The 26,577-nt window shown below is 33.8% G+C and overlaps 2 protein-coding genes across 3 annotated transcripts; one reads left to right on the top strand and one right to left on the bottom strand.

Annotated features, from left to right (window-relative positions):
* Positions 1-4,178: 4,178 nt before the first annotated feature.
* Positions 4,179-6,033, bottom strand: LOC132741928 (streptavidin-V2-like). The gene is made up of 2 exons (XM_060730196.1): positions 5,873-6,033; positions 4,179-5,309 (listed from the first exon to the last, which is right to left on the bottom strand). The coding sequence occupies exons 1-2, from the start codon at positions 5,946-5,948 to the stop codon at positions 4,942-4,944; spliced, it is 444 nt and encodes a 147-aa protein (XP_060586179.1). The 5' UTR covers positions 5,949-6,033; the 3' UTR covers positions 4,179-4,941.
* A 4,688-nt stretch (positions 6,034-10,721) lies between these two features.
* On the top strand, positions 10,722-23,648 carry LOC132741917 (GTPase IMAP family member 8-like). 2 transcript variants are annotated; one of them, XM_060730186.1, is made up of 3 exons: positions 10,722-11,142; positions 19,734-20,393; positions 21,806-23,648. In XM_060730186.1, exons 2-3 carry the CDS (start codon positions 19,734-19,736, stop codon positions 22,697-22,699), a joined length of 1,554 nt encoding a protein of 517 aa, XP_060586169.1. In that variant the 5' UTR covers positions 10,722-11,142; the 3' UTR covers positions 22,700-23,648. The 2 variants fall into 2 exon arrangements, with proteins under 2 accessions (XP_060586169.1, XP_060586170.1); XM_060730187.1 differs by lacking the exon at positions 10,722-11,142 and adding an exon at positions 11,328-11,450.
* The last annotated feature ends 2,929 nt before the right edge of the window (positions 23,649-26,577 follow it).

The raw sequence follows: 26,577 nt of genomic DNA, 5'->3' as shown, positions 1-26,577 counted from the left end.
CGAACATTAAGACAATTCAGTCCCAAAGGGCTTTACGAACTATCCATCATAGAGTCTCCCACTTGGTCCGTCAGATGCAATCAAAAGAGGAAAGCGTAGTGTCCAACTGTAAAAGGGTTGAACACTAAACATGCAGTATGTCTTAAAATAGTAGGGTCATAACCTCTTTTAATAAAACGTTTAATGATTTTAGTAAAAACAGCAGAAAAATTACCATGACCCAAAATCTTACGAAGTTTGTAAACCACATCGCCATAAAAACCAGGCTGGCTGCCTGCCCAATGACCAAAATTTTCAGCTGCTGTCGTCCGATTGTCACGGTGGCCGGAAGGACATCGGCCGATACTACAATTTTTTGGAAATGCCCGACGGCATTTGTCATTTGTGACTTAGGCATTAACTTAATACTGGTCATTCTTTGACAATATGGATGACAATACAAATTTTAAGATTAGTTCGGACAAGATTATTTATGCACGGATAGACGGACATTCTCCTCGAGTTGATATGGGTTTTTTCTTTGATCTAGTATCTAAAACAACATTAGCAGCTTATGTTCACCCCATCAGCAACCTTTTTGCGACAAGTACAAGTCTGTGCGAAATAAACATGGATATTCAGCATATATTGCCACTTCAATCCGTACGTCCAGACAGTAAATGATCCTAATAATTATTCCGCAGCTACTTTGAAAAAAAAATCTATAAACGGGAGGAAGAGTAGGCTCGGAGAAAAAAATAGCAAGAATCTGGACTGTACTTTTAATTGTATGATATGTAATAGAAAGAACATCGAAACACAAGGCTGATTTGTACGAGGGGCGTTGCTCTTTTGTATCATGAAAAAAAATAAAAACACGTTCCCTGTTCTCACAATAAAAAGCACGAGAAAAAAGTAACCAATGAACGAGCATCTGAATAATTTTTTATTATCATGATATCTATATCGCTATCACTTACTCTGTTATCACAAAAAGTAAACCCCAGAAAAAAATTAGCCAATCAATAGGCATGCTCTGGAGTGAGGGTAACTAATACCTGCACTGTGCATGTTTATGTATACGATTTAACTCTGAAGGTCCCCAAACTATGATACAATTAAAAATTGACTGATTTGTTCAAAAAATATGATAAACAAGATGAACAAGGAAAGGGGGCGTTCAATGAACGCAATCCCCATATGACCCAGCAACAAGAACCAGTGGCAAGGAGCCCAGGCGGACCCCAAACACAAACAGGACTGGGCAAAACTGTGACGTCAATGCATCTGATACTCTTCAAATTTTATGTAATACGATAGTGATAAATAATATTGTCTGAAATGTCATGACTGTGATGAATAACAATGTCAGAAATTTTATGAAAAAGAAGTTAAATGGTCAGTGAAAACATGTCTTAAATAGATTACATTGTCAGAAATGTCATGACAGACATATACAATATTAACACCACTAATGCCACGACAGAGATGAATTGCATGGTAAGTGATAACATATTTGAAAAAAATTACATTGTCAGTAATGTCATGGCACTGCACATAGCATTTTCTGCTAATCAGAAATTAATAAATGATATAAGACTTTTTGAACATAACAAGTTTGTTTGTGTGTTTGTAAAAATCAAATAAAGTACAGTTTTTGAGACAAAACAAGTTGCATGTTTTATACGATCGTATCTGTCATGTTCTTAAACAACCATTGACTGACTTATCGCACCGGAAATATTTAAAATATGATAAACAAGATCAACAAGGAAAGGCGGCGTTCTATGGACGCAACCCCCACACGATACAGCAACAAGAGCCAGTGACAAAGAGCCCAGGAGGCTCCCAAACAAAAACAGGACAAAGGCACAAGGCAGAGCACGGGCAGATTAATCTCTAAAATCAAACATGAGAAGAAATAATAAGTAACTGATAAGGAACTCAAAAAAAATCATTGAATAATAGGCCCATAAGTCAAAGGGCACAGGGGAATTGGACAGATGACCCAGGAAAGGGGGTAAATAAAGGAAATAAAAACTAGGGTCAAAGGGGAGGATACTTACCGTAGACGAGAAAACAAGTGACATAAAAGTGTCACTTAAACAATATGAAGCAAGTAAGACATACAGCTGAGAAACACAGAGGGGCGCCGCCTTGGAACGGTCAGCAGCATAAATACTGCTTGGGAGTTTAAACCGGTTAATGGTGTACCAAACCTCACTCCTAGCCCCACCATGTTCCTATAAACGAGACAGTGTAAATAAAATGAATCCCCGCCAAGTAAAAAACTAACAGTTATCATGGTTACAAAAGGTGAAATAAGTAAAAATCGAAATGCTCATATAGAAACATACAAAAGAAAACCCAATGACCATGACAAAAGTACTCAAGACAGAGCAACAAGAAGATCACCTACAAGGGCCCGACGAAGCAAGACAGAAGACGAACATTAAGGCAATTCTGTCCAGAAGGGTGTTAAGAACTGTCCATCATAGTCTCCCACTTGGTCCGTCAGATGTAATTAGGAAAGCGTAGCGTCCAACTGTAAAAGGGTTGAACACTAAGTATGCGGTATGTCTTAAAGTAGTAGGGTCATGACTACTTTTAATAAAACGTTTAATAATTTTAGTAAAGACAACAGAAATATAACAATGACTTAAGATCTTACGAAGTTTGTAAATAACATCCACGTAAAAATCAGACAGGCTAATCCCTTGTCGCAGAAGTGTTTTAAGATCACTATTGAATTTAGAAATTAAATCAAAGTAACGATTGTAAAATTTAGTAAAATATTTACGTAATTTATGATAGCGGTAGCCCTGTTTCCTACCAGTAATGAAAATATTGCGCTCGTTAAACTCCTTTAACAAAAAGCTCAAGCGAATCTAATTAACTGAGATATAAAAACCCCGTAATATGTTGCATGCATTACGACTCCATCCAAATGTGGATAATTTACTATACCAAAGTCAAAGTCATATCTTTTATCATAGATTTTCGTGTGAATAGAATTGTTTTTGAAAGTGATATGAAGATCCAAAAATGATGTCGTTAAATTTCAAGAATTCGTTTTAGTAAGTTGTAGCTCAGTAGGATAAATATTAGACACCATTTGATCAAAATAAGAATCATCTAAATTAAAATGTCATCAAGGTCATTTAAGTTTTTTTATCAAAATAAAAATGAAGTCTATCAAGTTATTTTGTTTCGTTTTTTCTTTTTTCCAATTGTAAACTTGTGAACACATCTGCGGATGTTTCTAAATTCAAAATGTTTACCATTTCATGTTTAAATGTTGAATTCTGCTTAAGCCGGTGCTAGGGGGCGTGGACGGTAACTTGCACTTTCCAGTACCGTCCATGGACGGGCTCAATCAAACCGAGCCTGCAACATTTTCGGTTTTGCCGTGTTGGGCTTTCTTTAGGGATTCTGTATTTATCTATTGTGAACCGAAATCATTTATTCATCATGTGATTATTGTATGTATTCGTAAATATATGTAATTTGTCCGAGACGATCAATGTCATTTATAGACAAAGATCATATTTAATTAACTTAACATGTTTGTTTTGTTAAAAGTGTCATTTAGTCCAATATATAATCAAATCCGTACATAAATAAGAAAGATTTGACAATCTAAGTTAAATTCAATTTTTTTACCTGGAACAGTCAATGTCATTAAAAGGTCAAGGTGATATTTGAATTACTCAACATGCTGTTTTTGTAATAAACGTTCTTTTGTCTAAGTGAAAACAAAGGTAAAGCCAATTATAGCAAAATAAAATAAAGCAAAATGCACTATTTAATTATACCATCAACGTCACTAGAGTGTTAAATCGCTTTAAATAATGTCTACTTCAAGGTCTTTGTCGGAAAGAATGCTGTGTTATGAAGACAAAACATTCAATGACAATACACAAAAAGAAAAAAGCAAAACATATAAGTAAAAATAGCCACCGCCTAGCTAGGGTTCACGCTCGACTTCTTATTACTAATATCAGGAAGAATATTATAGAAACGTGTTCTCCTAGAAAACATAATTTTATAGTAAAATATTCAAATTCAGATTTCATAGTGCTCGTATTCTGAAAATGAATCAAGTCCATTAACGAATTACAAAGTAATGGCAAGTTCATAAAAAAATAAAAAAATTGACCTTGATCGTCAATGTCACATAAATAAATGAAACAATAAAAGGTGGTTTCTTTCTTCTTTATTGTCATTACCTATTACGTGGCTTGATTTCTTATTTCTTGGAAGACAAATGAAAAATGAAAATCATACGCTCTTAAAAGACGATGAAAGAATATCTCTTTGGCATGTAAAAAATCAACTGCAACTTTTCGTCCCTTTCCGTTAAATACGTATAACGACTCCCGGTTTTTGGCCAGATGCCCAAAATGGTAAGAGTATAATATCATTATTTATGTAAAGTTGTTTCGCTATTATAAACGTTTTATGTACAAGTACTTAAAGTACTTAAACAAATATTTTACTTTCATACTTAAATTATAAACAATACGTGGCACTTGAAAGCAAATGTTGTAATATAGCGAATATAGAGCATAGAGATGCAGTTAAGGACTTATTAATTCATTTAAATGCAAATAAAACCGAATTGTTACCTCATAAATCATATATAGAAATGACTTTAAGCAGTTACCTTTTTACGAAATTGTTGAAAACCCTTTCCCGATCATAAGGCGTATATAATTGATTACTAGTAAGTACAGAATTCCGTTTGAGGCATTTTATCATGTTTATTAGGAAGTGCAAAACTGTGATACGACGAAGGCGGATGCGCTTAACAATGATAAATCATGTGAGAACACAATATAAAGATGCAAATTCACGCTGCAAAATTGCAATATAACATGTTTTTTCGCGATTGAGAATCCTTCTGTATTGACTTTTCCATAGTTTTACATTATTATTTATCATTAATATTATTTATATAATTTATTTTATACGCTTAAATTCGTCATGATTCACAAAAGACGTTTCCCAATAGTCTTTGCGTTCTTTAAATCTGGTCAAAATCCACTGTGTTCGGATAATTCCGTCTTCTGGATAATATATTCCCGACCATGCTGTCGCGGAATGGGAGTTTCCAAACTTCTTGTTATTCCAGGAGACAACCCAGCCAAGTTCTACCACGTCCTTTTTCGGACCAGAAAGTGTGTATCTTCCGGACAAGAGATAGTAGTCCTCGGCGTGGCCTACAGCTGAGTTGTATTTACCATCAAGCTGACCGTCCTTGCAGGTGAAGGTCACATTAGAACCTAACTGATTTCTCCAAGTTCCAGCGATACCACAGTCGCACCCATCTGTTGATAAAAAAAGAAGATTCGTGTTCACAATGTTAAAAAAATCTGATTATTTCTTTGCATGAAAATATTAATACTTACATCATCGGTATTAATACATTACACTAATAAAATCTTATCTGCAGTCTAAAAACAGCTTCGGTGATTAACATTCTACTACAGAAACTGTACCTATAACAACTATGATCCTTTTAAGAACACTCGATTACACTTGCATTTGAGAACAAACCCCTTTAAGAATTTACAAGTTTCGCTCGCCTACAAAATCAGTGAACAAATAACGAATTCGCATTTCTTTACATAATTTAAAACACACCACTATTCCAGCTTTTCATTAGAACATGTACATTTTTACGATAAATTATTAACATTGACTTAAACAACAATATGATTTTCTAGAGAAAAAATAGCACTCGCTGATAGAAAGCGTAATACATCTTATTAGATTAACATAGATATTCATCGGTTTTTGTTTTGTTTTTGTTTTGTTTTGTTTCCAAAAAGTTTTTATTTCATTCTGTAGTTAACTCATTGAATCAGAAATGTACGAAAAATTTACAAACCTTCTTCCGAATAAAATACTTCTGCAAAGCATGTCTGCCACGAAACTGTAACTAGAAGTACAATTTCTATAAACATTTTCACAAAACATAAACTTCGTCGTACAAACAAGTGAACTGTACACTTCCACAAATAAACTTTGAGAGTTACTTATGAAACCGAAAGTACACCGATTTATGACGTAATTATTTTAATAGCAATGTGATGATTTATCATATGACTAGTGCATGCATTGTTTGAGTTTGTCGTTGTTACATGTTAAAAAGAAACCGGTGTATCTTAAACGTCCATATATGTTTAAATTGTAGAATTAACCTACTACTTCTTATGAAGAACGAAATGGCATATGAACAAAACCATTGCTCTAAGATGTTATAATATAATTTGCATGTAGTTAGTACATTAATGCATATGTCGATATTAAATTTTATACATGTTTTTTTGTCAATGAAGCTTGATATAAATAGCATGCGTGGACCCATAATGTGGTTCATGGTGGGTATGCATGGACCATTCTTAGACTTTGAAACTCGACTGAAAATTAGAAACACAAATAAAAAACTTGTTAAAACCACTCAAAATGTCTCGTGACACTTTTTGTAAACCAATTAAGTAAAGTACCCCCCCCCCCACCCCTGTAATATGCATATATCCAGGCCTTATAGACGTTATCTACTGGTGACGTTATAAACTGTTTTTAAGTAAGAGCTCCATACATTTCCTTGTAATAAATTAAAAGATTACACGTTCCATTTAATCAAACAGTTTTACCTACCACACAAGGTCTCCATTTACCAAAATACAGATCGATTTAATACATATTCATATCTTTTGTAGCGTTTGGTTGAACGCCACAACTATACAGTGAACGGCAATTATTACATGCTTGTCGGTGGTTTATAGAAATATATCAGTGATATAAAACTGGTAATTTCACTGTTTGAAACAGTGAAATTACCACTTTGATAATTTCACTGTTTTGAATTTAAGCCCCTTACGTTGTTTCAGTGAAATAACAGCGTGCACAGTACTGGGTACCAACTTAATGACGTGACGTCGTAAATGACGTCACGTTGTATTATTATCTGGCGCGCTTTTCATTCAGTATTAGGTTTAATGTCTTTTTAAAACGTTTCTTTGCATATAATAAAAAGAAAATTTGTTTAGTTTAGTGTAAGATCGATATATATTTCACCTTGTGAACACCAAAAGTTCATATTTTACTCGTGGCTGCGCCACTCGTGAAATATACCTTTTGGTGCTCACTCGGTGAAATATATTCCGATCTTACACCGAACTAAACAAATATCCTCTATATCTTTTAAATTAAGATTTTTTTTTAATTTCGCCAGATCAAAGGTTTGTTCATTTATAGGAGATTAAGACAATTTACAATATATTAACACCGATATTCACTGAGTCAAATGAGTAAAACATCTCGTATATGTATGGCGGTTATTCGTTGCCAAAAATCCAGCCTTGATCTCAGTTGAACAGTTTGTTTACGGACAAAATACAATTGTATTTCTTTGTATGTAAACTCCAATGTTGCATTCTTGGATTGAGTTTGCCGGTTTAACATTATAAACATGTATTTCAACAAAATACATTTTGTTAAATGACAAAACATTACCTGTTTTTCTGATAGTAGCAATACCAAGTGTTCATCATAACATGCGAAATACTCATTGTTCGTGTATACGCCTACTTTCTTAGCAGCTTTACATTGTCAATCCATCATGATTCAGATCAGCATAATCCAGCTGTACACGTTTTTCAATAGGAGATGAAATAAGCTCCGCCCATTTTCCGCCCACTTCATCTTCGTAAATAAACGTATTTATCCGTTCATTTTCGGTATTTACCGTCAGCAACAAGACGCATCGGCGTAGTTTCCGTTTACCGCACCTTTTAGGTGTTTAGTTATTCACTTGCATGATTGATATTCTGTGCCTTTATTCAATCAACATCAGCGGATTCTAAATAATTATAGGCATGTAACTTTTGAAACGTTGTAGATACCACATTTCCTAAAAAAAAATAAAGAAAAAAACAAACAAAGAACTCACCAGGTTACTTACTGTCTGAGGTTAAATATTTTTCAAGAAAGTAAAACTTATTGATAAGACTATATTCAACGACAAATAAATTCTACTAAGGGGATTCCAATTTACATAGGAATGGGTAACATTGACAGTTAAGCTGCTACCTCAACATCTGATAGAGATTTTGATACGACTAAATACTAAATTAAATATAGACCAAATTCTGGCTGTTGTCTTTCCTAGTAGCAGCATTTACTATAACATTAGTAACCTTAATTCTAGCTAATGACTTGACAAGTAAAAACATTTAAGAATAGAAAAATTAAAACCAAGTTGTATGTACCCTTCCGAACGTAACATTTTTATTTGTATCATACTGTATAGATATATATTCCCATTTTTACCTTTTTATTCAATAATATCTATATAATTTGAATGAGTCCAAAGGTATGCATGTTGATTATCAATTTATGTATACCTTGGTTATTTTTATCTCTCTGAGAAAGCCATCACTTACAAAACTGGAATTTTGTACTTCACAACAGCAGGTGTCAAGTGCCGTGTGGCAGTTGTAAAAAGTTGCCCCGTACTTCACTTCAGTGTTGTTATATTTTCTGGTCCTTCGGGATCATTGATGTTAGCACTATAAAGTGTTCAGAATTGATTACCGCTCAAGCCGGTGCTAGGGGGAGTGAGGGGTGTTGCACATATTCATTGTCTCTCATAGCACAGACTCAATCAAACCGAGTCTGCAATTATTATGTAATTTTGTTGTGATTAATGCTTCCGAGGGATCACTTTGTTTCCAGAATTTTGTACTTCACAACAGCAGGTGTCAAGTGTCGTGTGGCAGCTGTAAAAAGTTGCCCCGTACTTCACTTCAGTGTTGTTATATTTTCTGGTCCTTCGGGATCATTGATGCCAGCACTATTAAGTGTTGAGAATTGAGTACCGCTCAAGCCGGTGCTAGGGGACGTGAGGGATGTTGCACATATTCATTATCTCTCATGTACAGACTCAATCAAACCGAGTCTGCAATTCTTATGTAATTTTGTTGTGATTAATGCTTCCGAGGGATCACTTTGTTTCCGGAATTTAATAAATATTCTGTGTAGTAGTTCATGTACATAAAATAGTTTTCTGCTTTTGATCAGATAGACAGCAAGTCTACAGGTATATTAACAACTATATTGACAGCATATATACACATATTTTAGAGCTGTCATTGATTCGGTACAATGCATAAAAGAAGACCCTAACCTACGTCAGCTTGCATTTATTTAATAATAAAAGGCTAAATCACATCCTATGACTCAAATCACCTCCCATGGAGATAAACAGAGATGCTAGGATACACTGAATATTTATTTCAACATTAAAATGGGACAAACTTACACGTTTTCGGTTATACAACGGAATAATCGATAGTAAACTTTGAATAGTTCCGTGGTTTGTCAAAAATTTGGTTGGTTTTTCTACAACCAAATACAGTCCTTTAAAGAAGTTCTCTTTATTCGTGTTGCCAAAAGTGACTTCCATGTATCCCTTTAAAGTACTGTTTGCTGAATGTAAAGACATACCCGTAGTAACGTTTGATGTCATACAAACCTTGTGCATGAAAACATAATTGGTTTGTGTCGTTATATATGGGGAACATTCCCTTATGTTAATTCACCAAGTTTAGTTTTTGCATATTATTATACTTATTATCAGTAAAAACGTTGTTACATTGTTACATCATATCTTTATCAATTTTGCATTACTGGAATACCCTGTGCTAGAATACGTTTTAACAAAATCAGAGGATATTCAAAGTCAACTGTAATGCAGTTGATGTATGTGATATTTATAACAGTTTCATATAATTTGAAATATTTTTTTATACCAGCAAGAGTTACCTCTCTTTATATTCAGATTTCGTGAAAATTGGCGCCGCCTATTAATTTTCGTCTATTTCGTGATAATTCCACATATGGAATTGCGAAATCGTTTACAAATACAGCATGTAAACGAAAAGTGTGGTGTTGTCAACCCGAGAGTGTCAACTGGCGCGGTTAAATTCTCAACGTCATAATTCTTTCGTGTCGCAAATTTGAAGTTATACATCTCAAAATACAGTTTGCAATTTATCTAAGTTGCATGTTAACAGCTTTCATTGTATCAAATCAAGATAATCAAAACGCTTAATACCACTGCAGTATGTAACTCTCGGATCGACAGTTAGATTCAGTAGAACCAAAGTATGCATTGTCAAGTTTCAAAGGCTGGATTTTTGGCAACAAATAGCCTCCATATATATAAAGCTGTTGTGTTTTTTGTTTGTTTTTGTTTGTTTTGTTAAAAACAATATGATTTTGTAGAGAAAAAAAAAACATTCGCTGATAGAAAGCTTTATACATCTTATTAGAAAAACATAAATATTCATCGGTTTTAGTAAATTTGTTGATATTTTAATTCATATCGTAAAGAGATGATAAATACAATATGATTACTGTTTTACAACGTTATAGTGGACTTGACCGCCGCGTCACTAAAAACATGTAATTATCCTAAACGTAAAGTACATGTTTTTTGTCAATGATGCTTGATATAAATAGTATGCGCGGACCAATCATGTAGTTTTAGGGGGCATGCATGGACCCTTCTTAAATTTGGAAAGTATTTGAAACTCGACTGAAAATTGGAAACGCAAAAAAAAAAAACTTGTAAAAACCACTCAAAATTTGGTCTCGTGACACTTATTGTAAACCAACTATGTAAAGTAAATCCCCCTGTAATAAGCATACAATATACATGTAATAGTTACCGTACGAGGAATAGGTCTGCATAGTATTTACAGACCCGGGTGGCGATTTGAAGACCGAGAGAGCGTAGCGATCGAGGTTTTTAAAAGGCCACCGGGTCTGTAAATACTATGCAGACCTATTCCGAGTGCGGTAACTATCTTACCTACATGCTCTTTTGTTTTTCTATCCAAACATCAGTTTATAACTCAATATTTATCAATATAAATCACAAGAAACCTTTCATTTATGTACTTTATCATGTATAAGAATGCATTCCGAAGCCATTCAAATATACCAACCGCTACGCTCTTGTAATTCATTAGTGCACAAATCAGGTGTTATTTGAATATTCTCGTTTTTTTCGTGGGGTTTCATTATGTAATAAGGCCAGGTAAATGTACCTGTTGAGAGTTTCAAGTCATTGATATAAAGAGGGTAAAGGTAAGATTATTATTTTGTAATATGTATATATACATGTAATATAATAATAATAATATACAAAATATATTGACATAGAAAACTTTATCTTGATATTAAAGTATATTTCAGGCCTTTTAGACGATATCTAGCTTGATACATTTGCTTGTTATTGATAAAAAGATAACACGTTCCATTTATAGAAACAGTTTAATCGACCACATAAAAGGTCTCACTTAACTGAAATAAAGATCGATTTAATATATATTCATTGGTTGAACAGTGAACGGGATATCTTTTGAATTTAGTTTTAAAATTTCGCCAGACTAAAGGTTTGTTCATTTATAGGCTTAAGACAATATAATTACACCGATGTTCACTGAGTCAAATAAGTTATAAAACTGACGAATTAATAATAATTTCGTTTATGAAGTTTTTAATATTTTTTTCCTGTAATTTCTCTTTATCTATAAACTTCTTATTTTGCTTATTTTGCGTTAGGAAGTGTATTCAACTATTACTCAAGTTTATAAAGTTTATTACTATTTGTTATTAGTATGATTTGCAGAAGTAATTGAAACTAATGATAATAGTAATAGGAGTTAAGGTAAAGTATACTAAATCGCTATTGAAAATTTGCTAGAAATCGGCATTAGTTTGTTTAAAACCAATCTTAGGTTATCCAATTCTTACAGAGTTGAACAGTTTGTTTTCAAAAAGTGGTTTGTATCGGTGCATATTTGTAAGTTCCGCGGAGTTATAGTTTTACATTGAAAATATTTAAGTTAGTTTAAACATATTTTATTCCTTTCAATTTTTACAATACGTACTATGCAAATATATAGAAAGAAAAATATATAAATACATTTTGAAAGAAAAAGGGTTGGACCACAAGTTCAAATAACATTATTAAATCGGTCCGTCCCTAGTGCGAATATAAAAAACTATTGATACTATAGATTACATTGAAATGGCATTGACGAATAGATCATTTGCAGAGAGAGAGAGAGAGAGAGACTTGAAAAGTGAAGTACTGGAACTGAACACTTTGCCCATTTTTGTAGCTTTACCCATTTTTGTAGCAAACCAGGTGGAAAATATAAATGGATGATCAAATCAAAAGCAAAAGTCAGTTGTTGTATCCAGAATATTGTCACTTTAAATCAAACTAGAACTATCACTAAATGTGATGAATACCCCCTTAAGACGGCTTCTGAAACTAGTAACAGAATACCTTGAATAGAGTTATGGTTGTGAGCAATTAAAAATAGTTGTAGTTCTTGTATGTTGCATTTTCTTTCAATGTGGTTGACCATTGATGAATTTTTATTACTCTGTAATAAGTCCAAAAACAGTTACGCTTTTTCTCCGGACAAAAAAAGCAATGGAAAAGTAACAAAGGACAATAACTCTGTAATTACTTTAGATAGAGTTATGGTTTTTGTGCACTTCACTTTCCCTTATTGTGCTTGACCATTGTGTGAAGTTGTCTTGAATTCCAACCAGTAGTTTTCAAATTATGCTACGGACATGAAAAAGTAACAAAGTGCAACAACTCTGTAATAGGTCAAGATGGAGTTATGGTTCTTGTGCACTGCACTTCCTCTCAATGTGCTTGATCATCATATCAAGTTGTATTGAATTCCAACCATTAGTCTTCAAGTTATTCTCTGGACAAAAGAAAGCAATGGAAAAGTAACAAAGGGCAATAACTCTGTAATTACTTTTGATGGAGTTATGGTCCTTATGCACTGCACTTTCCCTTATTGTGCTTGACCATTGTTTGAAGTTGTTTTGAATTCCGACCAGTAAGTTTCAAGTTATGCTCTGGAAAAGGAAAAGTAACAAAGGGCAATAGCTCTGTAATTAGTCAAGATGGAGTTATGGTTCTTGTGCACTGCACTTCCTCTCAATATGCTTCTCCATTATATGAAGTGTATTGAATTCCAACCATTAGTCATCAAGTTATGCTCCGGACAAGGAAAATGCAACGGACGGCTGGACCGACCGACCGACCGACCGACCAACCGACTACCGAGTTACTCCTATATACCCCCCAAACTTCGTTTCGGGGGTATAATTATGAACAAACAAATCCAGTATTTAATCCATTTTTAAAGTAATTAAGTAATTGTATTAATCCATTTAACAAGAATAATTGAATAAATCTTAATTCTTTAAGTAACATATAAACACATAAATTAAGAGAAATTAACTGCGACCACTCTGATAGGATACTTTTAGCGTTCTGTTTGGTCATCTGATAAGATCATATGTTCATCTCATTAACCGTAGGTGGTCCAGTGCAGTAGAATATTTTGTTCTAGAACGTTATTACCCGATAGGGTCAGGGTAACGTATTGTTACATGACCAGCGATTGGCTAAAAAAAGTGCAGGGAAAACCGTAAGATTCAATGGGACATTAGGTGATTGGACGAGAAGGTATTGTGTATAAGTATAAAAACTATTCTCGAAACTAACAGTACATTGTTTTCTGAAAAAAATGAAGTATTTTGTAAGTCTGTAGAATAATTTTTTACTCTGATATTTACATTTTAAAAAAGTATATGTCAGTCCTGTGATCAGCAGTGAATTACAGTGTAAAGGGGGGGGGTAATCCTCTTTGAAGTCATTTTACGAAAAATTTGGTTGGCTACCCCTATATAACGAGATGAGTTTTATGTGTCAGGCATGTCATTCTCCCAGAAAAATCACATCTCTATGATGAAAACTCAATTTTAAGGTCTGTTTTGGGGTCATTTCTTATAATGTAAGCCTATGGAAAATTAATACGAGTATCTGACCTAAAGGCTGAAAATGGTAGGAAACATCTCGTGCCAATGATGTAAGTTAACATGTCTTGTTTTGATAATAATTGACTAATGAGCTATGAATATGTATTTGTTATATACAAAATGTACAAAATGGCTGATTTGAACCAATTTTGGTCAAATTTGCAGAAAATATGGACAAACACTCAATTATTATGAATGCTGATGGGGAAATTGACTGTAAAATCTGGATAGGGAGTAAATGGGAGAAAAAAAATTAAATGGCCAAATGGTCTTCAGACCATTGAAAGTACTCATAGACTGGCATATATGTTGGACCAGCGTTTGCTAAGGGAGGATGTGCCACGGCTAGCACCAGATGGGTCGTCGCTAGATGTTAGCCATACATGCAATGATAAATGTTGCGTAAACCCTAGGCACTTAGTACTAGAGAAGCATGAGACAAACATGTCTAGGATTCACTGCTTCGGTCATAGTATCTATGTCTGCAGGCACGAACCCCCATGTCTTTTACCGGCCCGGCTACAGAAAGGGCGCGTGTAACTTCCATGGTCACTGGTAGATGGCATCGACTCTTCATATTTATTCAGGTTTTGTTTACGTCGTCTTTGACTTAAATAATTAATACGGTCTTTCAGTAACTGTCCTTTTACATATTTGTTTTTCTCTCTGGTACTTTCATGTAATTTATACATAAGACTTTTTCTTTTTGAACGTTTAAGCTTGAATTCAATACTTTTTTCTGTTTCTTTTTTATTTTCAGCGCGTTTCTGTTCTTGAAGTAATTGACGGGCAACTCGACTACCTTTTGGGATTGGGCACTCCGCTGCTGTGCATAGTTTCATAAGTGATACCCCTGGCCCATTGTTTACAGCGTGTATAGCACTGAAAAATCGTCCAGAACAGTTGTGCGGAAAAGTGGTGTTATTAGGTAAGCATTTTTTAATAGCGCGGTTCGTCCCTTCTACTTTTTGTGTATTTGAATTAAGACGAGTTTTGTTTAACATATCTTCACCTAGTCTAAATTCAATCCAATCAAGCATTGTGTCATGATTATCAGGGATATTGAGACTGATTTTGAAATTTTTTGTCAAGAAAGCACTATTTACTAACCAGTTACTGTTTTTTGCGCCTTTACAAACCCTCGAATGAAGATTGCAACCGTAATGGTCCCCAGCATAACAGCGTTTAATCGCAGTAACAAGGTATTTCAATTTCTCTGTTTTTTTTGAAAAATCTCCGTTTTCCTTTGTAAATACTGATTCAAATTCAGCTGTACACCGGCGACTTAGGTCAAGGGCAAACCTATTTCTTAAGTACTTTCGGTATTCAACATTATGACCGGGCATCATATTCAAAAGACGCGAGCAGGAGTTCATTTGTTTCCGATGATTTTCTGCCAGATGCCTCGTGTCCAGCTGATGAACAGGTTCTGTGCTTGTGATTTTGTTGTCGTAAAGGTCTGTGGCAGCACGAAAAGCCCCTGAATCTGCATCAGTGGTTAGATATTTGACCTCGAGCCCATCATGATGTAGATCCAGGAAGCAGCTTTTTGCCCATCTGTATTCATCTCCTATAGTTGTTTCAATGCTAGCTGTTGCCGAGCAAGGTCCAGACTTGTTGTCGCATTCTGTTTCTTCTTGAGTGTGGAAGCCATGCTTGGAACAAAGTTTGTTCACTTGCTCAGCAGCAATTTGTTTTTTAGAGGTTATTGTCTCCGCAACTGTGTATGATGCCTGCGTTGCAGGCTGAAACGGTGTTTTCCCCACACCGCTATACAAGTTGTTGTTGTACATGCCATCTGCCTGTACATTTATAATATTCTGTGGCAGTCCCCTGTATTTATTAATTTCTTTTAGTTCTTCCCTGATTCTTTTCATGTCCCTTTTATTTTCTTTGCAAATGACCTCATTGACCAGGTTTGCAGTCCTCTGGAGGCAGGCAACTGAGGGAGCTGGTATATTCCCTCCATGACATATTTTTCTGACACCAGAGGAAGCTATTGGTGTCTGAGTGAGAGCTATTGAAATGCCACGGGTGACAGAAGCTGGTTTAACTCCCCGCTTACAGGTGTCTATTTCGGCGTAAAGCTTATATCGTTTCGAAACATAGCTACAGATCTGGCACTTTGCACTTTCACGCCATCCGAAGCCCCACTGCATGGACGAAGATGAATCGAAGCAAAGATTTCCTTGACAGTCTGGTTTCTTTTGCCTATGTTCACGACTGACTTCATTGACCATTTCCCACAGTTTGCTGGTATGAAACAGCTTGTAGCAGTCATTTTTGTCACTGAAAATGATATATACTTATCAAACATATTGTAATGTATCAATTTTGCAAAATCAAAGGAACCAAAAAAATACAGTAACATATTTACTTGGTTTTTTTTATTATATGTGCCTTTTTTTGAGTTGTCTCCCTTTGATTTAGAGACATCAAAGTATTAGGCTCTGAACTGTGTTTTTAATGGTAAAAAATGTTTAAAATTCATTTTTATTTATCATTTTCTGCATTGATACCTTAATATTACCAATAAGATATAGATTAAATGTATATATGATTAATTTTTTAAGTTTTATAGCTAAAATTTGTGAGAAAATCACCAATAAATGGCTAAAAGTGTGATATAGACTGCAACAATTCAAATATATATATGCATTTTTGATACTTTTAATATCATATCTGATTGCGGAATAGTCTTACCTTTGATTCTGTGCATCGTCCGACATAAATTGAAGTTTCAAATCGTCTTTGGGAGGACTTCGAAGGAGTTTGTAATTTACGGGCTCCTGGTCAGAGTTCTCGGCTGAAGATGTCGCCTTGGGTAATAGCGGGTTCGTCTGTACAAGAGTCTTCAATTTTTTTTCAAGTCTGACATATTTAATTGTCCCTGTGCCTGAATTAAATCCACCGGTACGTGGTGAGTGATTATGACCCTTTGCAAATCTGGTTTTGCATGTTTTAAAATTGATTTTTCCCATATTTTTATCCAATTTTCACACAATTTTAGCAGCATAAAGTATAAAATGAACAATTTTGTCCCAGTAATTTTACTATACAGAAATTTCTTAGATAAGCCAGGTATATATAAGTGTGTTAGATGACCATATGCGAGTCATGTATAGTATCTTGCAGATGTATATTAGATTGGGAGTCTGATATAGACAATTTAGTTGGGCTTTGGAGAAGGGCTAATTGGTGATTAAATGTGTCATTTAAGAGGGCCACTTTTATCAGAGACCCATATGCATATACTTATTATGTGTTAAACATCATTTTGCAGAGTTTTTTTTACTATTTTAGTATCAATCATTGCTTTTACAGGTTTAGAAAACAAAGATTTTTCAGTTTTCACCTTCAAATATGTGGGTGGGGTACAAAAACTACCCCTATTCTTACTAAAATAAGATTGATTGAATAAATATTTTGAACATATGTTGAAGACTTACCAATATATATATGTATTATTTGAAATGAGGAGTCATTCCATTTAAAACAGAAATAATGAAGATTTATCATAGTACTTTTTGGGGTATTTTTTTCTATTTAACTCTATTTTCATGGTCTTTATGGCATTACATGCCTTATAGTGAAATGGCTACCATCTTCTCAAATCTTATTTGAAATACAAAAAGTGAACACATTTATATTTGATATACTTTATTCTTATTAAATAATACAAAATAATTCTATATTGTACAAATAAAATATGCCTTTAGGTCAGGGTAACGTATTGTTACATGGCCAGCGATTGGCTAAAAAAAGTGCAGGGAAAACCGTAAGATTCAATAGGACATTAGGTGATTGGACGAGAAGGTATTGTGTATAAGTATAAAAACTATTCTCGAAACTAACAGTACATTGTTTTCTGAAAAAAATGAAGTATTTTGTAAGTCTGTAGAATAATTTTTTACTCTGATATTTACATTTTAAATAAAATGGGGTCATTGGGGTCATTTCTTATAATGTAAGCCTATGGAAAATTAATACGAGTATCTGACCATAGAAAACAATACATGTGATATCGAATCATGTATACACCTGGAAATAAGTTAAACACACTACGGAAAATTGGTTGTGATTGAAAGCATGATTGAGCTGGAAAATAGTAATTCGATAAGAAGCGACGATTCATAAACCAGTAAATTTATGAGTTTATTCTTAACCAAATTATTGAAGCATAAGCAAATGCGTTTGCTATTGCCTCCTCGTAATACCGGCACACAATATAACACTCCAATAACTGAGCACATTGAGATTTCCACCTTGCATATTGGAATTTTGACCCAGTACATTTATCTCGGTCTCAACAGAACGACATTTAACCAGGTTTATCAGTCATTCTAAACATAAGACAGTCCAAAGCGATCCATAGCTTGACCTGTTATATCATCTTATGACTACTAGATTATGATTACTAGATTACTGATTTATCCATGAAACTTATATTTGATACTTTCACAGTAGAAGAGACCACTATTTACAAACTTCCCCATTATTTATGCTTACAATTCCGACATATCCAGTGCTTTTAAGAGAAAAGCAAGGTTGAAATTGATAAGTTACCCACATTTTTTTTAATGTAATCAAAAAGATCAATCTTACTTCAAATTCATTCAATTTACCAATCACTAAACTCGTTTCTATAAATTCGTGCCTACTTCTTGATTTCGTTCATTACACTTCTTTTATCATGCAAAACTGCTCTCGATGACATTTGGGCATATTTAAGTATCCTTTGAGGAATAACTGTAAAAGATGTGTAAAAGCAATGGCATTCATCTGCCCGAATGATAAGTAGATAACCCAGCGTTCGTTAAACGGCATTTCAAAACATTCAATGTTTACCAAATACCCTGTCGCTTCTTGAATGTATACTCAACTGTCAACAAATAATTATTGTCTGAAACAATCCACGGATATGTTTTCGTTCTTATGATAGATGTAAAATAATCATTATGATAGATGTAAAATTATCAAATCCAAACCAAATAAAAGCCCTTTGAATCAAACACATTTTATTCTTCCTCGCTTTTTTAAAAATGGTGTTCGCTTAATATAGACCGCTGTTATAACAGAATTACGTTCGACATGGTACATGTTTTTCATGGTCTAGAAATTTGTTATATATATCAAGCGATTATTCATAACGTTTTGTTTAAGATAAATAATATCATAGCCATTTAACGTTTATTTCTAAACTTAATTTTAGCTGAAAACTTCCTGTATTTATGAGAAAGTCGTCTGAAGTTGAGGCTACCAGTTTGGAAAACAGACTTTAGTATTCAAGTTAATATTGAGGAAAGTTCATTTAAGCTGGTATTTGAGGATATGATAAAAAAATGTGATTTGTAAGATGCAATTTTATTACATCGAGTGGGCTTTATAAACAGTATTCTCAGGAGTGGCGTACTGTTTTTGAAGTTCACGAGATGAAATGAAATTGCATCTTGCACACAAACAAACAAATATCCTCTATTCTTTACACTTCTCGTCATGGTTTATGTGATTAACAAATGTAACATCATCTAATACAGTTTGATTTCAAATTTGGGTTCAGGCCACTTAATGTTTAAATAGTTTTGATTTCTTTTCACTTACCAATTTAAAACTTGTTTTGATGATTTGAAATCTCTCTGTACAATGTTGTCTTTTCACTAGAGGTAATTTCTTTTAACATGTATCTTTTAATAAGTATTTCCCTTTTCCAGTAAAGAACATCAGTGGGGTATAAATCGCATTCGCGATACATCTAGTTTTTTTTAAAAAGGTTAACAGTAATGACAGTTTGATATTAATGTTCCACGTGTCTTTTTCAGATGGAAGAAAGGACAGAAAGAAGAATTATACTTCTCGGGAAAAATGGAAGTGGAAAAAGTTCACTTGGTAACTCTTTGCTGGGACGGTACGCTTTTTCTCACGGAAAACTGTCACAGTGTAAAAGAATTGGAGATATCAATGAAAGACATAATATCACTTTATGTATAATAGATACACCTGGGCTGTTTGATGCTGATGTTGCGTTAGCTGTGAGCGCTCTTAAAATACAAAGGTCTCTCGACATTTGCCCTAATCCACATGCATTCCTGATTGTTGTCAACTCAAAAGATGACACGGAATATCTGGACTATACGGTGGATATGCTGCCTTTTATATTTGGCAAAGATGTTTTCAATAATGCAGTTATAATGTTGACTCACGCAGATACGTGCGATGTAGATTCCTGGCTCACGGAAAATCCCCTGTCATCACTTTGTGGCGGACGTGTTGTAACGGCGAAAACCCTTGACGATTGTATGAATCAGTCAACGGTTGATGCCATACTGAACCAAATCAGGTTACTGACATGTAATGTAGTATCCGTTTATAGCCATAAATCTATAGAACTCCACAGTCGCGTCTTACAGTGTATGCCAGTCTGCAAGAGAGGGGACGATATTAGATCTCAGCTGAATGTAATTAAACATCGGGCCAGCATGGTAAGTTATCACATTCAAAGTATTCCATGACTGTTTCTTTTATATTTCATGTCTTGCACAGTGTGAAATAAGTAAAAGAAAGATCTGATTTGTACGGGGGGAGGCGTAGCCCCCTTGTATAAGCTTGATTGCCGAGTGTTTTGATGTTCTTTCTCTTTTGTATCATAGGCAAAAATAAAAACACGTTCCCTGCTGTCACAATATGATACACCCCCCCCCCCAAAAAAAAAAAAAACTAAACAATTAACAAGCATCTGAATATGATATTTCTATCGTTAGTCCCTTTCTCTGTCGTCACAATAAAACCCATACAAATGAGTCAATCAGTAGGCATGCTCTGGAGTGCGGGAACATAATACCTACACTCGAGTTAACGCACTGTGCATGTATATAAACGATTACACTCTGACCCATATTTAACAGAAAGATCTCAAACTATGATACAATTTTAGTATAATCTTCTTCTTTTTTCTTGTATGATATAGAAAATGAATGAAATAAGAATCATTCTATGACGTTTTATTATAAATAGAAAATATTTTGAATTAGGTTACTACGTGAAATGTACGCTCTTTAGTGCAACAAATCTTAATACCACAAGTAAAAATGCAGAGAATATATGAATTTAGACTTACAATCTATGAAAATAAACGACATTCTTGAAAGTGTCATAATTTTAATGCTCAATGATCTTTGTTTTCTTAAAACAAAAAAAAATCGGAAATATTATCTTTACCTCCGTAAGCAAAGTTTGAAAATGGAGACAAAGTCCGTCCCGCTCTGGGGGTCACTTAGTTAACATAGGTTTGGAAATTAAATATGTATTAAAATATTTTTTTCGAAAAAAAAAAACAATTCCCAGTGCTTACATACTTTCCATGCTGCAGCACCTTGTGATCTTCTACAGAAGTTGTACCTAGGGGCAAAACTGTCCCCGCTCTGGGTATAATTAATTTAGTATATACGTCGTATAGACATGCCTTGGAAAGTACATTTTAAGTTTTCTTCTCAGAAACTACAATAACCAGATAAAGAGCTATTAGTACTTGAATCTTGAATCTTTTTACTTTTTCTATCTTTCAGAACATTTTTCTTTAGATTGACTTTCTTGAGACATTTTGACTTATGTGAACCATACATCTTTTACTCTTGTATAAAGATTAACTCCTTACTTACAAATCTGTTGACACTAGAGAATCCACAAGATCCGTGTTAGCAACTTCCGGTAAAGTAAATGAGCCGGAAAATTAGCACAATTTTAAACGTTGTACTTGTTTCTATTTTTTTAACATAAGAACACGTTCTTCCCATACTTCAAAGCAAAATATAACCTCCGTTTGATTGAAATTTTAATTCATAACAGTTTACTTTAATACAAATTATAACGGAAACGAACTTTTACTTAATTTCAGATCCAAAATGAGATAAGGGTTATAATGATTGGTAAATCTGGTAATGGAAAAAGTTCAACAGGCAATTCATTGCTTGGTTGTAATGGTTTCCATGTTGAGAAAAGTCTCAAAGCTGTCACAGAACAAAGCAACATGAAAACGAGCTGTTTAAAGACGACGCAAATAATAAGTGTTGTAGACACTCCTGGGCTTTTTGACAAAGGAAGTTCTTTGGCTGAAAGAGCACTTGAAATCCAACGGGCTGTCGAAATATGTCCAGAACCGCATGCGTTTTTGTTGGTGTTTAATTCAGACAACCGTTTTACAGAGGAAGAAAAAAGGACTGTCGATATGATGCGCATTATATTTGGTGAGAATATATTCGAGCACACCTGTATAGTTTTTACACGTGGAAGCGGCTTTGATAATGAAGGTAAATTCAGGGAGTTTTGGGAGAACGAAGGTTTCTTAAAGGATGTGGTTCAGAAATGCCAAAGCCGCATTTTCAAAGTAGAAAATTTTAAACAAAGTCACGCTTCGGATGAAGCCTTCTCAACTATCATCAACTCAATGAAAACCTGCCCAGTTTACAAAAATGATCAGCTTGACGATCATAAAATAGTGCTGGAGGAACATTTGAATAATAACCAATGTGAGAACCAGGACATTAACAAACAAATTGAACACTTGCTTAAAAATCTTGATAAACGGCCCAGTAGTGGGAATTGGAAGGCTGGTTTTGTTGTTGGTGCATCGGCAGGTATTGTAGGAGCTACTGTAGCAGCGGGAGGAATTGGTTTAGCAGCACCAATGCTTGGCTTAGAAGCAACAACGGCACAAACATCTATGGTCGGAGTGGTGTTTGCTGCCAGTTTAGGATACCTGAAAAAATTATGGTGGCCCAGCTCAAAGTAAATAGGATACGATAAATAAATGTGTTTCATATCAAGTAAAGTATTTATAATAATCTAAAGTGAAATACTGATTAAGTTTTTGGTAAACATACATTGTTTGAATAAATAATGACCAACTATTTATCAGTAATTTAGACCATGGACATTGCCGTGAAAAAAATGAGTATCAGGTTTGTTTCTTCTTTGTTGGTTATTGTTTAAAAAATCTTTGAAGATGATAGTTTGCTTTTAAATATATGCAGCGGAAAGATAAAATATTTTGTAAAATGACCATGATCAGAGGCTTTGTGTTGAAGTTATGTATGCTAAACATATAGCAGTAGTGGGGATTATATTTGTATTGTTACATCTTTCTTTAAGCTAAACTTTGAAAAAAACATATAACCTATGAATAATTGCTTTTTTTGAGTATTTCCTCGAATGAGATATAAAATATTAGACTTCCTTTTGAATTGTTTTGTTGACCTTAAAATATTATGTTATCTAGACGTAAAATAAGGCGCGACGTTAGCGGAGTCTAATATCTTTTCTAAAGCTGTGTGCGAGTCCAATATAATCAGTATTGTATTCAACAATGTATCTCTTTATCGAAGAATACCTTAATTTACCGAAATTATATTTATGGTATATTATTGTGCGAAGATATGTAATAGAAAGAGCACCGAAACACGAGGCTATCTGATTTGTACGAGGAGGCGTAGCCCCCGAGTATAAATCAGATTGCCGAGTGTTTTGGTGTTCTTTCTATTTTGTATCATAGTCAAACATAAAAACACGTTCCCTGTTGTCACAATTTAAAACCCCGGGAAAAAGTAACCAATGATCGAGCATCTGAATATGATATTTCTCCCGCTTTCCCTTTCTCTGCCGTCACAATGTGTAAACCCCAGCAAAAATGTGCCAATCAACGAGCATGATCTGGAGTGCGGGTAACTGATACCTGCACTCCAGTTACCGCACTGTGTATGTATATGTATACGATTTAACTCTGACAACTCTTTTTCAACAGAAAGGTCCCCAAACTATGATACAATTAATATTATTAATATTTAGAGCAGTACACGTTGCAACTTCACTGAAAACACATATAAAGATGTACAGCATCTAGTTTCTTCTGTACATTTTATACCAGAATAAGCCAATATTTTAAAATCATGATATCACATTATTGTGTGGATTAAAATTACCGAAACTGATTTCGAATATTGTGTATTTAATTTTAGAGCCTCCAAAAGATGATTTTAGAATGTCACAATATGTTATCGATTTATTGTATATATACATGTACTTCATTATTTAAAGTTGTTGTGAATATATCTGTTATCATCATTTTAATTCGTTACTTTCAAATCTGTTGGTCTGAAAAGAAACGATTCACATTTTATATTTCAATTGATCTTACCAGACTGGTATTAGGCGACCAGTCGGTCATCGTCTTCAATAACAAAGACTAAATTGACTAATTCTTTTACACAACATTTTGCCAATCCTTCAAACGTCCATTAGATAGGAATGTTCTCTAGTAATTGATTGTAATTTTGTTTGTATTTTAGTAACAAAACAATTGTAAAAAAAATAGTATAATATTTCATAATTACAATAACTATAAAAAAAACAGTCGAAAGTCTCGATAAATACGCTGCTTTAAAAAAGAAAAGAATAATTTTAGTTTTATTCGCTTTTGAAAACAAAATCAAATTTGCAGAACATTATTGTCTGCAGCCAATGAATATATTTTCTTTTTCAATAGAATATTAAATTCATTTTGCATGACACAAATGATATTACTTTTGTAACATATTCATACACACAACGATCTTATTTGGACGCGTAAAGCATTTATTATACTTAGTAATAGCTCAAGGATTATAATCTTAATCTTGCAGTTGTTATAAGAATGAATCTATTGAAGTATAAGCAAAATAATGAAAACACCATCAACAAACATTAGACAACTAACGATTCACAAACTATTTAAACGTAAAGTAAAATGTTTAATACCTATAAATGTAAGAATGTCTATGATTAGTAGAATATGCAAAAATGTAATTTGTATGAATTTATCGAAATATATCGAGAATATTCAAGTTTTTTTTCTATAAATACTGGATTTATTTTTATCGAGTGGTATTAAAATAAACAGTTCATGAGTGTCGGTAGCCACGCGTGAAATATGATACATTTCATACTATATAATATTCTGTTAATCATATACATTTTTCTCTTTTTTTGGCATTACAATTTGAAAAACTTTCCCTTAAATTTTGTGTAAATATGTTCCACTTCATTGGAAAAAAAATTTACGATGAAAAAACGGTGAAATGAATATAAGCATTTTGTATTCAATATTTCATTTACAAGTATATAATAAACCGGTATAATGAAAGGTCAAATAAAAATTAAAATGTATTTGTGGGAGATTAAACATCTTTATACAAGATATTTATCCTTGATGTAAAAGATTATAGTGAATCTTTTAAACTTAAAATAGATAAACATTTTGATCTATTTCTGAAGCATTTTACAGGAAGTAAAAATAGTAATATATCTTACGGAGATTATAAAACTCTGGGACAAACCAAAAATAATATTTGATCCTTTAATTGTATTAGAAGAATTTAAAATCAAATATTCAAAGTAGACTAAAATGATAAGGAAATATAAATCCCCATCCCTTACTAGTTAATGGCACATCATACTTTAGAAATGAATGCATTTTTTTTCAATTAAAAAAAGCAAACATAATTTACAAATAACCTTAATATTACGGTTTTAAGCTACTATCCCACACATTGTTGTTCGCGTTTTGAAATGAAATATCATCAAAGAAAAATTTTCACCACAGGCTCGGCTCGTACATTTATATGGAACAAGATGATTAATACGTGTCTTGTCAATTGAAAAAGCATCTAAAAAAAAAAATTTCAATGTTTATCAAGCTGTAATTTTAAACCGTTGCAACTTTTAACTTTTGTAAATATTGACTTAAATTATAAACATACCCACCCGTTAATTAACTGGTTGCAAGCAGTTGGGTAGACAAATTGTGCGCTTTGTAAGTTTTTTACCCTGTAATCGACTGCTGCATAATATATCATAGAAAATTATGACTATAAAAAGAGACAAATAGGAAGTAAATATCTTGATAACCTGATTTAAAACTGACATTCACTAGTAAATTCTACCTTTCTCAAGCTGTCCTACTCGCTACATAGTAACGGAAGTGATAATAGGGTTGTTTATATCTATGGCAAGTGAAACATAACAACCGTTCGGTCACAATGATCTGGTGGCAACTGCATATTTAACTTGTTTGCAAATTTAAAATTAACAGACTGAGTAAACAAATATGTTGATGTTTTGGACCCGTTTGTTGTGAGTGAGTGAGTGAGTGAGTGAGTGAGTGAGTGAGTGAGTGAGTGAGTGAAGTGAGTGAGTGAGTGAGTGAGTGAGTGAGTGAGTGAGTGAGTGAGTGAGTGAGTGAGTGAGTGAGTGAGTGAGTGAGTGAGTGAGTGAGTGAGTGAGTGAGTGAGTGAGTGAGTGAGTGAGTGAGTGAGTGAGTGAGTGAGTGAGTGAGTGAGTGAGTGAGTGAGTGAGTGAGTGAGTGAGTGAGTGAGTGAGTGAGTGAGTGAGTGAGTGAGTGAGTGAGTGAGTGAGTGAGTGAGTGAGTGAGTGAGTGAGTGAGTGAGTGAGTGAGTGAGTGAGTGAGTGAGTGAGTGAGTGAGTGAGTGAGTGAGTGAGTGAGTGAGTGAGTGAGTGAGTGAGTGAGTGAGTGAGTGAGTGAGTGTCCAAAGAGAAATAGCAAAATACTGTATCAGTGTTGTGAACCTTTTTCGTTATATTTCATAATTATCTGATTCAAGTTTTTAGTTCTTTCAA

This window comes from Ruditapes philippinarum, unplaced genomic scaffold, assembly GCF_026571515.1.
Source record: "Ruditapes philippinarum isolate M1 unplaced genomic scaffold, ASM2657151v2 ctg408_1_1_1_1, whole genome shotgun sequence".
Classification (NCBI taxonomy): Eukaryota; Metazoa; Mollusca; class Bivalvia; order Venerida; family Veneridae; genus Ruditapes; species Ruditapes philippinarum.
This window is presented reverse-complemented; position numbering and strand designations above follow the sequence as displayed.